Genomic DNA, 16,479 nt, shown 5'->3' with positions numbered 1-16,479 from the left:
TAAACCTCCAGTAGCGTTAATTTCTACTGGTCAGCTTTTGCCCTACTGGCCTTGCTTATATGGTTCAGAGCCCACAAATCTGATGTCGCAGCGTGACGCTCCCTGTCCTCTGCCGGGAGTCTCTTCTGTGGGCGCGCTCTCCTGATGAGAATCTGCCCTGCTCTGACTCTCGACTGCGTCAGTCTCTGCCAATTACCCTTGCGAAAAGAACTCCTTTAAAGCGTGTGTGATGCGTTTGGCTTTCATACAATGGTCTAGTCACAAACTCTCTGTGACAGCTCTACCTTGAACAGCCCCGTTGGGAATCCAGAAGAGCTAAGGTTACACTTGGATTCTCTTTAACTACAATATTCTTTTGGCTTTTATACTGGCCCCAAACCTGGTATAAACAGTGTTTTTGTAATTGCTGAGTAGAGTTTTCTCACTGGTTTCTGCTGTCCACTCAAAGGAAACATGGAATATGGGCCCACAGAGAAGATCTTCATAATGATAACAGATAACCTTTACTGCGGCCTGACTATGTGACAGATACTGTGTTAAGCAGTTTACAATGGGCTATCCCATTTATTCCTTACAACCACTCTATGGAATGGCGATTATTATTCCCATTTTACAGCTGAGGAAACTGAGACAGAAAGATTAAGGAAACCTGCCCAAAGTCACTCAGCTTGTGTGTGGTGGAGACAGGATTCCAATCAAGGTCAGTCTGAGTCCAAAGCCATGTTCCTACCTTCTTACACTTTCTCCTAGACAAGCCATTTGTCCTTCAGCCATGTGGGGTATTCTGGGAGAGGAGATCAGCCATGACGCACATGCACACACACAGAGTCTAGCTTTGCTCCCAGTCAGATGTGTGGTTAGTGCTTGTAGAGCTGACTGAGGGGGAGTCTCTACCTTGCTTGGGACACTGAATCTCTTCAAAAGACAGTACTTTCTTGAAGCCTCACCTGGTGGTGGGTGGTCTTGACGCACCATTTTGTTCAGGCCAGTTCTCCACAGATTCCTGGCCCCACCACTTGATTTAAGAGGGGTGGGGAGGACTTGGGAATTTACTTTTTTAAGAGACAGCCAACTTTATGATTCAGATAGTCCACAGACTATACTTTGAAAGGCACTGAAGCCATACAAGAAGGGACTAATATCTGTAGAGGCTAATATAGTATTTCCTGAGGGAGTGAAACTTTATAAAAGTGGGGCAGACAAGCCTGAACAGAGAATCTTTGGAATCCAGCTTTGGTCTGGAGCTTGCATATTGTTTCATTCCCTCTGGATTATATAAACTACAGTCAGGAAAAGGTGGGGAGCAACAACAATACTCCACACACACACTCCCCTATAATTTTGAGACTCCTTAATATCGTCTACAAATATGGTCTGAGATGCTTATATCGCCATTAGCAAAGGCTTTCTTTAGCCATGTCTGTGAATGAACCCGTGACCTTTCTTACTTTCGTCACATCTCGACCTTAGAACTCTCCAAACTCCAAGCAGCACTGACGAGGGACCTCTCGGCTGAGCCCCACAGTGCTGCCAGACTGGGGCGGGGAACTGCTAGCCTTTGTTTTTGCTTTCCCTCCACCTGCCTCTGTCTCGGCTACACTCTCCTATCCAGCTCCGTGGAGGTAGATTCCATGTGTGAGTTCTCACTTGTTTCAGTTCCTGATCTCATTTTGTCTGAGATAAGAAGGGTGTGCAAAGATTTAGATTCCTACCTCAAGCCAGCAGGATTTAATATTTAAATCACATCCCATTCATTCAACAACGTGTGAGTGCCTACTCAAAATCTGAGCACCTACCATGTGTCAGGTATTGTTCTAAGCACTTGGGATACATGAGTAAACCCAACAGAAAGATCCCTGGCCTTGTAGAGCTTATATTCCAGTAGAGAAGACAGACAACAAACGATAACGGATTAAGGCGGTAAGTGCTATGAGGAAATGAAAAGGTAGAGTAGGGGATCTGTGTGTATGTGTGCCTTTGTGTGTGGGGGTCATGGTATTACATAGATGGCCAGGATAAGCCTTTTTAAGGAAATGAGAATTGTGCAAGGATGTAAGGGATGGGAGGGAGTTAGAGGAGATTTGTGGGAAGAGTATTCTAGCCAGAGTGATAAGCTAGGGCAAAGAGACTGTGGCAGGGATGTGCCTTGCATGCTCAAAGAATAGTCAGGAAGTCAGTGTAGCCGTAATAGATTGAACAAGAAGGATAATAGAAGGAGATAAAATAAGAGGTAATGACAGGGAAAGTCAAGAATAACTTCAGCTTTTTTGTCTGAGCTACTAGAGGATTGGAGTTGAGATCAGCTGAGGGAGGGAGGTCCGTGGATGGAGCATGGGGCAGGTTTAGGGGATAGGAATGAAGGTCGGAGGTTTGACCATTGTAATGAACAACATGGAGGTAGCTGGTGCTCCTGACAAAAGCAATTTCAGTGGAGTAATCGGGGTAAAAGCTGATTGGAGGGGGTTCAAATGGAATAAAGGGAAGGTAATTAGATAGAGTGAATATAGACACTTCTTTCCAGTTATCTTGATACAAATAGAAAGGCAAAAAAGTGGGTCAGTAGCTCATAAAGAATTAAGAGAGGTGGTGCTATCATTGCTGTTTTTAAATGGGAGAAATATAGACAGGACCGTAAGACTAATAAGAATGATTCAATAGAAAGACAATTGATAGTGTGGGAGAGACAAAGGAAAATTGCTGGAGCCATGTCCTTGATAGGATGAAAGGGGTCGGGATCCAGTCCAGAAGTACAGTGACTGGCTTTGTAAAGAGTTCAGGGAGCTCATCTATGGCAACAGGTGAGAAAACTGAGCACATGGGAGATGATGCTGGTTGGTGGTCAGATGAGATGGTGTGAGTCTGGGGAAGTCCTCTTCTGATGCTTCAATTTTCTCAGTGAAGTGGGAAATAAAATAATCTGTTGAGAATGAAGATGGGTATGAGGTTTTGGGGTTAAAGAAGAGATGAGAAGCTATGAAAAGGTTGTCTGAGAGAGAGGGAGAGTGAGTGAACTTGAAATGTAAGGTATGACTGCTTATAGGCATTAGGGGCCCAGTTGTGCTTCTTGGTCATAAATTTAAAGTGCAACTTGTCAGGAGTTTGTGGTTTTTGTCCAGTCATATTTAGCTACACAGGTGCAGGTACAGAGTAGGCTGAGAATTGGATTTGACTCAGGGAGAACAGAGAAGGCACTCTAAAGAGGAGTTAATTGAAGAGAACTTAATGAAGGGACAATTTTCAAAGGTGTGGGCAACATTAAGGAAACCAACGAGGGTGGTGAGGCATCCCAGGGTTAGCAACAGCGGAGAGCCGTTACCACCCCCAAGGCTGAAAGGGCAAGAGGTAAGCGTCATTATCAGAACCCTATGAGAGGTGTGGCTGCAGGAGAAGGGCCTGCCAATCCAGAGCTGCGGCCTTAGAGAAATTCAGCCACCGCCGAACTGTAGCCTGACAGGAGGGGAGCAGAGGGTTAATACCCCTACCTCTCTTTCTTCTGCCGCTGCCCGCTCTCCTGCTGGTGCCTCTCATTGGCTGAACCTAACTGGTAGCTAAAGGGGAAGGGAGCCTTGGTGCAGCATCTATACAGGGCAGCAACTAGCACACAGAGTGGACAAGGATGGAGAGTGGATCTGGAGGAGCAAACAGAAGAATATCCATCTGGACCGGAGTTGAGCTTTTGCCAAATAGGTAGACTGAAGTGAGAGAGGGGCAAGTGAGTCAAGCCAATACGCAAGGGAGTAATTATAATGGTTGCTTGTGGAATTCACATGGGTTAAGAGGAAAGAGAGGACATCAAGGGCATGAGGAATAGTGAGAATACAGAGGAATCACCATCTGGTGAGAGTGGAAGATAGCTGGCATTCAGGGAACAGAAGGAGTGAAGGAAGATAGGAGGTAAAGGTAGGAGGTAGTGGTCAAAAAGTAGGACTCATGGAATTGGTATTATGGAGGAGTTGCAGTTGTTGATAATGACAAAGTCTAGATATTATGATGCAAGTGAGTGGCATCTACTATTTAGTGTTATCAGATATGACAACTACCCAGTTGTCCTGTTGCTCTGCCTGCTTGCTGCCTCAGTTGGTGGCACTGGCTTTTGCCTCAGCCCTGGTTTCCAACAGTACCCTGTTTAGTACTATGGTCCCTTCTAGAAGTGGAGACTTGCCCTGCAGTCCAGTATGGTTGACTGTGCCCCACTGTCTTTGGGGAAGTTTCCTGGCTGATGCCTATGGTTGTCCTGACCCAGGACTCACTTCTGATTGCCCATTGCAGAGTGTCACCACTAGGGGGAACCTGGCCAATTTCCCCTTGGACTCTAACTTTGACAGACGGTGGTTCGTGACTGAAGCTTGTGTGACACTCCCTCTGGGCCTCCCTCACCACCCCCCGCCCCCCTTCAGAGTTAGCCTTGGCTGACTGAATGGATTCCCTCAAGAGCCTGTCCTCAAGCAGAATCGCTCTACCTCCCCACCTGTCTAGACTGCTATGAGGCCATTATGCCTTGAGTGAGAGGACTGAATTAGAACACTACTGAGAGGAGGGTCTATAAATGGAGAAAGTAAAAGTGGCAGATACTGGTCATTTAACAGTCTTTTCATAAGTCATACTATGTCCAACTCCAGATCTTGCATATCCAGAGTTTCTTCTCATAAATATTTGTAAAATACCTTTTTAGTTCATAGCTAAAAACTGAGCACTATGTTAACCTTTCTAACAAAGGAAAATCATATGAGTTATATATAAAGTACATGATATAAAGCAGAAATAGCTTTCCAAATGTACTGTAATTGCTTAGAGCTAGAATAATAGTAAATTTTAAAAGAAAAAAGAACGTCAGTGATAATTTGACAATGCTGGGCATGTGGTGCTCCTGTTACCTGGTGTAATAAAATAAAGAATCTGGCATCTGTCAATAATGAGAAACGGAAGTGGAGCAAAATATTCAGTTTATAATAGTGACAAAAACTAGAAAATTCTTAGAAATAAATTTTTAAAGGAAAGTATAGGACCTATGTGAAGCAGACTAAAATCTTCCTGAAAGATATAAAATAAGATCTACGTAAAGTGAGAGACATTTTCATTTTGGATGTGAGGAAGACTAATATAAGAAAAATGTCTATTCTTCCCAAATAAATGAGATTAGTTATTGCATTCCAACCTGAATCCCAAAAAGCTTAAAAAAAAAATAACAGGCAAAATTGCTTTAGAATTAAGATAGAGGATTAAATATCTAAAAGTGACCAATAATTTCTTTAAAAGAAGGATTGAGAGGGGCTTACCTTTCCAATTATTAAAGCAATATCAAATGATTGTGCCTATGGTTGATAATACTGTGCCACTCTTGTATAATGGAAATTTCAGGATTTTTTCCCAATGCTCATACAGGTCTAGATGGATGTAGGGCTGGCTTTATTTTAGAATACTAGAAATGTAAATTCCAGTTTGGTGGTTACACGCATGGATTCTGAAGTCAGACTGTCTGGATTCAAATTTATTGGCTCTGCAAGCTCAGACATCTTAATATCTTGATGCCTGGTTTTGCCTTTGTCTAATGGAATAATAACAGAACCTTTCCACGGAGTTGCTGTGAGGATTAAATGACTTAATCAAAACAACAACAAAAACTTAGGATAGTAGGCATCCTACTGTACCCATGAAGTAATTTTTCTAACTTTTTTCCCCGCTTAACAATAGATCTTGAATATCCCTCCAACGTCCCTATAGATTTAACTCACTCTGTGAATAGCTGCCTAGCATTCCCTGGTCTGGATAAACCAAGGATATAGTTTTTTGCAATCTTTCGTCTATTGATAGACATATGGAGTTTTACAGTTTACCAGTACACACAATGCTACGATAAATACCCATGACTGTACAGCCTTGGAAATTGGTGTATTATATTCCTCTAGGATAAAAACCCCAGAGGTGAGATTGCTGGGCAAAAAGATCTCTCTTATTTAAACAGAAATTACCAAATTACTTTCTAAACTATTAGTAATAAGCCAAGATGCACAAATAATATATATTTGTCCCTTTTTTCTGCATCCTCACCAGAACTGGATGCTGTAACACTTTTAAAGTTTTGCCAAACGATGACCAAAAAATGGAATCTTGTTTTCATTTTATTTAAAATTTCTAAACAATTAATGAAATGGATCATTTTTTCATATATTTATTGGTAGTTTCCATTTCCTTTCTTATGAAATGCCTGTTAATATTCTTTATCCATTGTTCAATAGGATTGTATGTCTTTTCCTTATCAATTTATGTAAAAGGGACAAAGGAACACTTTGTTTATTACATGTGTTGGAAAATATTAAATTTTTCCCAGTCTATCGTGTTTGTTTTTGGACTTTGTGATATCTCGCATCCTTTTGTTTTCTGCTTTTATGTAGTCAAATATAGCTATTTTTACTTTATAGTTTTTGGTTTTCCTGTATTTCTAGTCTTTACAAAGAAATTCTCTTTGTACTGGGTAATAAAAATATCCTTTTAAATTTCATATAGTGTGTTTATTTTATTTATAATCTTCAAGGTCTTCAATCCATCTGTAGTCTATTTGTGTGTGAGGTGGGGGCAGAACTTCCCATACGGATGGATGAGTAATTAAGGCAGCACCGCTTATTACACAAACCACCCTTCGTCCATTTTTTCTTAAGTTCTCAAGTATATTTTGATCTGTTTCTGGGTTTTCTGTTCTATCCTTCCTATCAATATTTCTAGTCCTGTGCTAAAACTGTCTGAATTACAGTCGTTTTATTTTTTATTTGTATTGTTTGGTTTGCAAAATGTTTTCAATTTACTTAACATGTTTTCTTTTTTCTTTCAGCTTTATTGAGGTACAATTGAGAAATAAAACTATAAGATATTTAAAGTGTACACCATGATGATTTCATATACATATACAATGTGAAAGGACTCCTCCCATTAGTTAGTTAACATATCCATCATCCCACGTATTTATCTTTTTTTTTTTTTTTTTTGGTGAGAACATTTAATTTCTACTCTTAGCAAATTTCACTTGTGCAATAGTGGTACAGTATTATCAACTGCAAGCACAGTCATTTTATATTGTTTTAACAGTTGATACAGATAAAGAAGAGGTTCAAAGTCTGAGCTGTGGGCACTCAAACATGAAGAGGATGAGTTAAGAGAAACAAACGGCAAAAGAAACTGAGGAAGCAACCAGAGAGGCAGGATGAAAACCAAGAGGATGTGGTATGCTGGGAGAGTGTTAAGGAAAAGGGAGAGCAGCTGGTAGGTCTGCTGACAGGGCAAGGTCTGAGGTTTGACCATTGTCATTAACAACATGGAGGTCATTGGTGACCCTGATAAAAGCAACGTCAGTGGAGTAACGGGGTAGAACCTGATTGGAGGGGATTCAAGTGGAATAAAAGGAAAGCAATTGGAGATAGTAAATATAGACAATTCTTTCTAGGAATCTTGCTACAAATGGAAAGGAAAAGAAATGGGGCAGTAGCTAATGAGTTAACAGAGGTATTGTTCTCTGTAAGTTAACATTTACAATGTACTATTTACATATTACATATGTAATTATGTTACTACACAAAGGCCTTGAGCTAGCAAATAAAATGAGACTTTTAAAAAGTGCAATTCTGTGGTTCCAGTCATTTTTCAACACTGCATGGCTCTAGATTTGCAAAGTAAACCCGGGGAAGCAGATATAGTTAACACTTTCTGCACCTATGCAAATAATCAAGCCAAACCTAACGAGACCAGCTTTTTCTCATGACTAAGAATAATCTTTGAGATTCTTATGGTCACAAAGGGGGAAGTTGTTAGGAAAATTGGAAAGACTTTGAAAGGGGCAAAAAAGACAACTGGGCATACTTTGAATGAAATACTAGATGTCCCTTCTGGGTTATCTGATGCTATACGCATTTTGCCTTTTTTTTTTTCTTGGTCTTTGAGCTATTTTACAACCCTGTAAATTGCAGAAAACTAATGGAGACATGATTATTGCCCAGAGAAGCAATAAATTCTGCTGGTGGAGCTGCAATTTGTTTCCCCCACGGAGAGGGCCACTTTTGCATCTGTTAGCAGATTCACGTCAGCATTCCTGATTGCTTATATATGTGTCTGTTCCTTGAATTCTTGGAATCATTTTTTTTTAACATCTTACTGTTCCTTCGTTAATAATGAGCTAAATAAAAATTTTGAGACATGACTGCCTTCTGTCAGAGTCATAGTTTTACACTTGTAAAGAAAACATTTTTACCCATATGTTGTGTTTAAAGTCTTTAGTATTTTTGAGCTCTCTTTATATGGAAGGGGTCATATAGGGATCTAGCTTTATTTCCTTCAAAAAGCTAGTCATCTTTTGACCATTTATTGAGTAACCCTTTTCCCCTATGGATTTAAAGGCCACCTTTCTGGTGTTATTTGGTCCATTTAAGTGTTCTCTTTATGATCTATTTATTTATTTCCACATCAATACAAATCTAAGTTCAATGGCTTTATAAGACATTTTGATAATTTGACAGGTTATTTTCATGTTGCACTGATCCTGCCAAAGAAGAGACTGTCCTGCTGATTTGGATTAGTCTAAAATTGAAACTAATGAAAGATAGAAAATTGGTATACAAAAAATTGGCCCATTTGTTTGGGCCCATCAACCCCTTCCAGACTATCCTAACCAGGAAGAACACATTATGAATCTAGAAGGGAAGTGAACAGGTCCCCTGAGTTGCAAAGTTAGTGAGCCCATAGATTATTCCACAGGGTAGGTGGAGAATAACCCAGACCTAGAGGATTATGTGTAAATAGGGAAGAACAGAACAGCATTAGCAGACACTCATGAAGCGATAGTGGAAGAAGCCAGAACTATCTAAAGCACTGAAGGACCGGACCTTTGGATCTAGAACAAAACCTGCTGATGTTCACAACAGGCTTTTAGATGCACACACTTTAACAACTGCTTGGGTTTGAAAGTGATAATTACTCACACTCTTTGCCCCTGGGGTTTTGCTCAATTAAGAAATAGACACAGGAGGCACCGTTAAGGATAAAAATATCAGCTTTATTGCTAATGAAGCTAGATTGGAGCACATGGCTTGGACTCCTGTGACCCAAATTTCCACCTTGAAATCCACAGGTGCAACCCATGTGGCCCTGCAGAAGGGGCTGTCACCCAGGAAGCTCAGGGAGGGTCAAGACCGGACTCACACCGAGTCACAGCATGAAGTTCTAGGCTGTTTGTCACTAACCCTGTCCGCAAGAAGAATTTGGCTATCAGACTCTGGACATCTTGCTGGGATGATCAAACTCCTAAGATCATGGGGAGGAGCCTGTGATGGATAAAGAAAAGGCCGGGCTGCAGGAGCCGTCCTCTCAATAGTTGCTGGAGAAATGAAAGTGCTGACAGAATTTCCTTTTTTATGAGTGGCTGCAACGTGGGTAGAGGAAGCCCAGAGTGCCTCCTACAACACAGCACAGAAACTGATACTCATAAAGATGACCCTGAGTTTAAAGAGAAAATAGTACGTTCAACCTACTCTGATCATGACGAATGGAGAAATATGTAATATGTTTCAGACCAGATAGATTTCTATCAGAAGTATTTTTTACAGTTTTGGCACTTAAATATAAGCTTGCACAAACATAGAGTGTTTTAGAACACTGACCAACGTGTGCAAATCTGTCTCCAACAATCCTGAATAGTGTGTACAGTACTCAAATGCCCCCCTTTTTAGTATTGCATCCCAAAAGAATGAACACAAAATTCACAAATACTGAGTTCACATTTTTAATGTTTAAAAACTATGTTAACAGAGCAGTTAGAGAACAGGACGTCTTACATTTCTTTATTTACATCACATCCTGAAAAAAACCCATTTGATTAACTATGAATAGCAAAGTTTGGTGACTTGTGACTCAGTTAAATCACCCATCTGAAATTCATGTACAAGGTTTTTACATGAATAAAACAGTGGTATGCTATACATACTGGACTCAGATGAAATCTAAAATACACGGGACTCTAGAGGGTGGATTACGTACCAAGATTTTCAAGATTCAAGTGTTTGGGGAAAAAATTACTTAAGACAGTCCATGTTGGCGTCAACACTGAAAATAAAAGGCAGACATGCAAGATTTTCAAAATCTTAAAATAATAGTTCTTCTTTTTCCCCTCAAATATGTGCTCATAGTTAATGTTCAGGTTTTTTCCCCCTTTCAAAGATCCCAAAGTTTGGGAAATGCAGCAATTCAATTTTGAAAAAACAAAAAATTCTCCTCCCCAACTTCTGTTTTCATAAATACTGTGAGCGGTCTCAGTGTTAACAATGAAAGAGCATTCTGAAGAAACAATTCATCATTTTGGATATATCTATTTCTATATGACAATAATTTGGGTCTAAATATTCCTTATTTGTAGCTCAGAGAACTATCTTGTAAATAATGGATCTTACTACCAGAATAAGAAATCAATGCAACTATATCTCAGACATTTCTCTTTCTAAACAATTAAGATTTTTAGGTTCCAAGTTTACATTGAGAACTATGTTACCTGGGAGAGAATGTAAATTTTTCAAATTCCCAAACAAAACCACTAATATCTATGAAAACATTTATTCTCGATATGCAGATACTAGAGATTTCTATTTCAGTGTGGATAAACAACTGCAAAAATATACAGCCTCCTATTTATTTACAATATATTTACATACAAATGAAGTATTTCCTACAATAAGCCTCAGCTGCATAGATTCTTCCTTTTAAAAACACAAATTCAAGCCTGTACAGATGGGCCCGGTTCCGCAGCCCTTCCTCCAAGAAAATCTTGAAGGAGAATGTCTGAGCTTTGTGAAATTTATGTTTTTCAGGAACTTTCTCTTTTAGATTTAGTGATATTTTTCCATTATTAGTCACCCCACCCCCAATTTGTACCTAAAAGCTTCATATCATTATGAATAATTCACTGTGTGTATTTTAGAGGAAGTATTTTCTGTTAAAGGACTCTCAGATTTGCCATTCCTCAGGAAAACCATTGATTAGCATTGCTAAATGATATAGTCTGTGTTTTGGAAGTGGCGAGAAGTTTCCTGTGGACTGGAATGGAGGAATTATGTTAATGTTTACACCCTTTCTAAGCCTCAAGCCATTTACACTGATAAACTAAGGGAAACTAATAGCTTTTACTCTAAGACATAAAATTAAATCTGATCATGCCACCGACCTCCTCCTCACCCCACCTAAAGAATGTGCTGCCCAGCACCGCATTCTTATCTACTGACATGGAACTGAGCGCGACATTCTTTTCAGAGCAGTTTGGAGCTCCTTAAGCGTGCAGACCTCTCAGTAGAGAATTCCCTTTAAAAGGAGAACAGGATTGATCACCAAACAATAACCACAAACATTCTGGAGAACTGACTCCTGACACGAATTCAGCATTTCCTGTAAGGTTGCATTTACAAAGGGTGTTTTCTTTTAATTCCCCTCAAAAAACAAACAAACAAAAAACCTCACTGTCATTTCTTCAGTTTAAAAAAAAAAGTAACCTCATTGTGCCTGAGCCCACAGTTCCGCCTGAGTGCAGGCAGCCTTCGCGTACAATTGTGCAGCTGCACCAGCATCTCCAGCAGAGGCGCTCCTGCTGGGAGACCCTTTCCTCCCCTGCCCCGTTCCTGGTTCCCATTTCCTGCCTCACGGGTCCTAGGAACCATCCTCTGAGGTAGGACTAGGGGGGAAAAGGAGAGACTAATTGGCTGAGAGTGGTTCTCAAACTTGATGTGCCATGATCAGCTGGAGGACTTGTTAAAACACAGTTGGCAGGGCCCCCACTCGAGACTTTCTGATTTTACTAGGTCTGGGGTGGGGTCTGAGAACTGGCCTTCCAACAAGTTCCCAAATGCTGCTGATCTGGGGACCACACTTTGAGAACCACTGGCTTACGGGCTTGAGACCAACACTAGAAAGAAGTCAGTGCTGGGGTAACTGAGGTGTCCTCTGAGATACTGAGGAATCTCACCGCAGTCCTTTGTCTACCCCAAGCCCCACGACCATCACCCATGTGCGCCTTTCTCAGCGGGGTCTGCAAATGTCAAAGAGGAAAGTGGGTAGAGAGCTTCGTTACCCCCATCTGATGACTGGGCAGGTAAACCAAGGTTTACTAGCACTAAACCCATTCAAAGTGCTGTGTGCTGGCTTCAAGGACTGGCATATGGGAGAAGCTGTGCAGCAACCTCCTCCTCTGCAGCAGACAGGGAAGGAGATAAACTTATGGGAGCAAAAGGTCCTGCAAATAGAAGCAGGCAGGCCAAGCCTGAGATTTCCAGAGATAAGAAAGGGTACCAGCTGAGGCATGTCCCTGGTGGTTTATAACCCACAAGAGGCCCCCTCATCTCCCCTCACCTCCTTCTACCACCAGGTTCTCTGCTGGTCCTCAACTATTTCCTCCCCTCCTTTACTGGAGACCCTGCATCAGGCTACTCTGGTCACCTTTAACTGGTGGCCGCCCTACCCCCACCATCCAGCAGGTGGTGTGTGGCTGGGTGGGCAGTCCAGATTCCACAACAGGAATGACATATTCTTGGCAACTCTAAACAAATATCCCCCAGAAACAATGTTATATTTCATGGTTAGGTTCTTTGCCAATCTTGTTATATTATCCTATTTCAGATAAACTATACGTTTGATCATCTTTTCTAGCTGGTCTGGGGGCCTACCCACCATGTATAACCTGGTTTCTAAAGGAAAATACATTCCAGGTTGCCAACAACCAACTGACGGAATTTTGCAATACAACCTGCTTATAAATCGGGGACAGCCTGTGCTTCACAAGACAAGATTTCTTTCCTATACACACTTAACTGCCCCCATTTCCAAAAAGTAACACTGAAGAAATCAGGGATTTATGGTATTCTGTGTTATAGTAACTAGAGAACAGTTCTAAATCCCAAGTCTGAACCTGGCACCGCTCACTAGTGCCGAGATCCTATTTACCAAAGGAAAACATGCTGCTCCCAGTGACTAAGGTCGAATAGTCTTTAATCTACTAATTTAGCAGAAAAACTTCTCTAGCACTTGACTGTGGTTTCCCTAACATCTGTGATACATGTACTTTTGGCTACCAGTTCACTATTCTGAACAAGAATAAGAGCAGTACACTTGACAGCTAATCCCACACAGATGACGTCATTAATCAGTGATACTCAACAAATTATGGTAGGGTCTGTTGTATTCAGTCAACAATAAACTTAGATAAACATACAAAGATCTTAAAAACCCGTGGTATCACAGACATCAACAACGATGTACCTCCTCCTCTAAGTATATCTCAAATAATAAAAATTCCTTGCACTGATGCATAAAATCTAGAGATCCAAAAATATCACTACACATCCCAAGAGTTAACAACAATTTTCTAAATTGACTTTGTGAGTGTAAAGTGGATTGTTATAAATTAATGAGGAAAATAGAAAGTAGCATAATATAGATTGCAAAATAAATTTTCACATTTTTTTTTAACGAACGGTCATCGCACCACCTGACTCTTTCATTACGTGGTGCTCTAGATAAGCCCCTAAGGGCCAACCAACTTGTTCTGCTCAGTTTCTCTCCCTGCTCATCTAATATAGAAGACGCTGCTGAGAAGGATGGAGATGGCAGTGGATTCTCCTAGGTTAGGTCCTCACATATAGGTAGGTATTTATCTTTAAATCCCTGAACTCCGACCTAACGTGGATGCAATTCTGGGGCATTACATTAAAAGCTATGATGATCCTACCAAGAAATGCAGGAAACAACCTTTCCTTCTTCCCCAAGAGGATCATGACAAGATGCTCCATTGCCTACCTTTTCTATGGGACATTAATCTGTAAAGGGGAGGGGACAGTTCCGTGTGACTCTCAGTGAGTGTGGAGGTCTTTGGGGGATTTGAATGGAGGAGGAACAGAACCCAGAGCTAAGTGCCTGGAAACTCTGCCAAGAGTCTGCGGTTAGATTCTGCTTATCTCTGGATAAGAAAGCTGTGCTCGGTGAACTTACGTGTTTGAGAAATTCAACCAGGATGCAGATGAAACAGAAGGCCTGTTTCAAGAGACCAGCTCACGAAGCACACACATTTCCTACTGTGGGATACGGACAATCCAAACACAGGCGATGGCCCAGCTTAGGGGGGAGACGGTTCTGGGTTTCTTTACTGTCCCCCATTCTTTTCTAAGCTACTTGGTCCCAAACTCTCTTCTTTTTCGGTCTCTGTGTGGTTTCCTTCCACCCCCTTTAGGAGAGGGGCTGCAAGGCAGCTCTGTCCTCCCATGTGGGTCACATCAGGTGGGCAACAATGACCCATGCCTGCGTTAGGGACAAGAAGAGGAAACAGCACAGCCACCAAAGTCCCTATCTGGGGGAAGAAAGGTACACAGCGATTTCATCACAAATCCTTCTCAAAGATCATCTCTGAGGTTCCTTTTCTTTTTCTTTTTTTCCCAAGACTCTGGATGGATTTTTAATGGAGAAGAAATAGGAATGAGGCTTATTTAACGTACAAAAATCTCGTATTTGTAATAACCTAAATTTATAGATATAAAACAAGTCTTTTAAAGACTCCCTTATAGTACCCAATATAAAACAGGAATTGCTTATCTTAGATCATCCTTGGTTAGATACACATTATTCTCCGTGCAAAAAGCTGGTGGACATGAGTAAAAGCTACTGAGTTCATAATTTGATAAAATGTTTTTCCCCCTTCAACAACACAGGTGTAGGCCTGAAGGCGCTCTGAATCAGAGGAACACTGTCTTAGGCATTCTTGATGACCTTTTTGCTGTACTCTTGCTTCTCCATTTATTACAAAGGTGTCATAGGTCTCCCCTGGTAGAAGCTGATTCAGATTAGAGTAACTTTGACACAAGTTGCCAAGAGGGACACAAAATTTCACTTGCTAGATTACCCAAATGTGTAGTTTAGCATATTTACCAAGGTAAGAATCATTCCACCCCTTTCTCAGCTGAGAGCACTCGCCAGAGAATGTCTCTGCGTGGAGCAGGATGTAGTATGAGCGAGGCCACTGGACGGCCGAAGCTCGGCTGCCAGGTGATGAGAGCTGCCTCAAATATTGGGCATACTCTGATCCAGCAATGACACACGCCCTGTGACTCTCATATGATTATCCCTGTGTGCTATGTTAACCAAAATAGGCAACTTATTTATGAAACCATTCTTTTTTCTATAAAGCAAAATAAATATATACAATTCAAGACTCTTTTCTCTTCTAAAAAGTACAGATAGTGTGAGCTGAACATCAGTAGGAAAATTATTTCCGAATCTGGATATATAATAAATAAACATGATTGACGACCATGTGTTCAAAGTTCTAAGAGACCATGAAGTCACGAAAAACAGAGTTAGGAGAGTGAAAAAGAACTGATTGTGAAAAACATTAGGAAATATGATTGTATGAAATTTGGAAAAAAAAATCCATAATCCTTAAATGGATCCCAAATCTGAAGGACATGAACGATTATAGAAACAGGTCTCTGTTTTCCTACCAAAGTGTTATTCCATTGTGTATCTTTTAAATTTCTGTTTGCTTCTGTAAACTTGCAAAAGAAGTGATGAGGGGTTGCTGACGTGTGGTGACTTGACTGAGCAGCAGACCGGAATCCTTCCTTTTCTCGGCTGGTCTCAGTGGCCTTCGTCACTATTCGATGAGCAGGCCCAGTCGTAGATGACCAAGGGAATGCTGACCAGGGAAAACAACACCCCCAGACCCAAGAACAGAGCAGCCTGGAGCGACAGAAAGCATGGGTTACTTCCCATCTGCACCTGGGAAAAATAGCAATGCTTTCCCCCTCCTTTTGTGTGCCCTTGTATTTGGCGTTTGTTACAACCATTGCTGAACTGTGAGAATCTTTCTAAAATGGTGTGAATTTGATTTTCCAAGGATGGGAAAATAAGCAAGCTAGACAGAACCGTCCTCCACATTCTGTTCTTTGACTCCATGGTCACCTCAGTGCGAATCTGTTCTACAGCTGACTGGGTCTCCTTACAGCTTCTTTTGAACTAAGATCACAACTGGAAAAAATAATGGGCTTCGAAAACACGGAGGTCATTTCGTTACTCTTTACCAACTAACCTAGGTTATCGCTGGCAGGCAAACGTCTGTTTGAATAAGTGGAAAAAAGATACAGAAAAGCAAAGCAGGTTTGATCACGTGAAATAGGAAATGAGTATCCAAAACTAAGTTACTTCAAGGATTGATGAAGGCCACAGGGGATAGGTTACTAAATCCAGAATCTGGAGAACACAAGATGATAAATTGCTTGGCCTGGAGAATATCCAGTGAGAGCTTTGCAGGGAGAAGGATGAAGCATCATGAGAGCCAAGGGGGCTGGGCTGGAATCTGGAGGGGGAGACAGAGCCAAGGGAAGGAGACGAGGCCAATGGTGGGGTTAAGAGGGTTGCACACGGGCTGACTCTCATGGGTCTGGTCTAACTCCCAGTGGGTTCCCACATGGACAG

At 41.2% G+C, this 16,479-nt stretch overlaps 1 protein-coding gene across 5 annotated transcripts in view; it reads right to left on the bottom strand.

The window, feature by feature from the left end:
- Nucleotides 1-9,749: 9,749 nt before the first annotated feature.
- SLC38A1 (solute carrier family 38 member 1) overlaps nt 9,750-16,479 on the bottom strand; it is a 68,587-nt gene continuing 61,857 nt past the window's right edge. For all 5 annotated transcript variants that reach the window (XR_006889924.1, XM_046670743.1, XM_046670735.1 and 2 more), the window contains one exon: nt 9,750-15,744. Coding sequence is in view for 4 of the 5 variants with exons in the window: in XM_046670743.1 (XP_046526699.1) it covers nt 15,643-15,744 (102 nt within the window). In the remaining variant the exon portion in view is untranslated. The remainder of the gene's footprint in view (nt 15,745-16,479) is intronic.

The sequence above is a fragment of the Equus quagga genome, chromosome 1, assembly GCF_021613505.1.
Source record: "Equus quagga isolate Etosha38 chromosome 1, UCLA_HA_Equagga_1.0, whole genome shotgun sequence".
NCBI lineage: Eukaryota > Metazoa > Chordata > Mammalia > Perissodactyla > Equidae > Equus > Equus quagga.
This window is presented reverse-complemented; position numbering and strand designations above follow the sequence as displayed.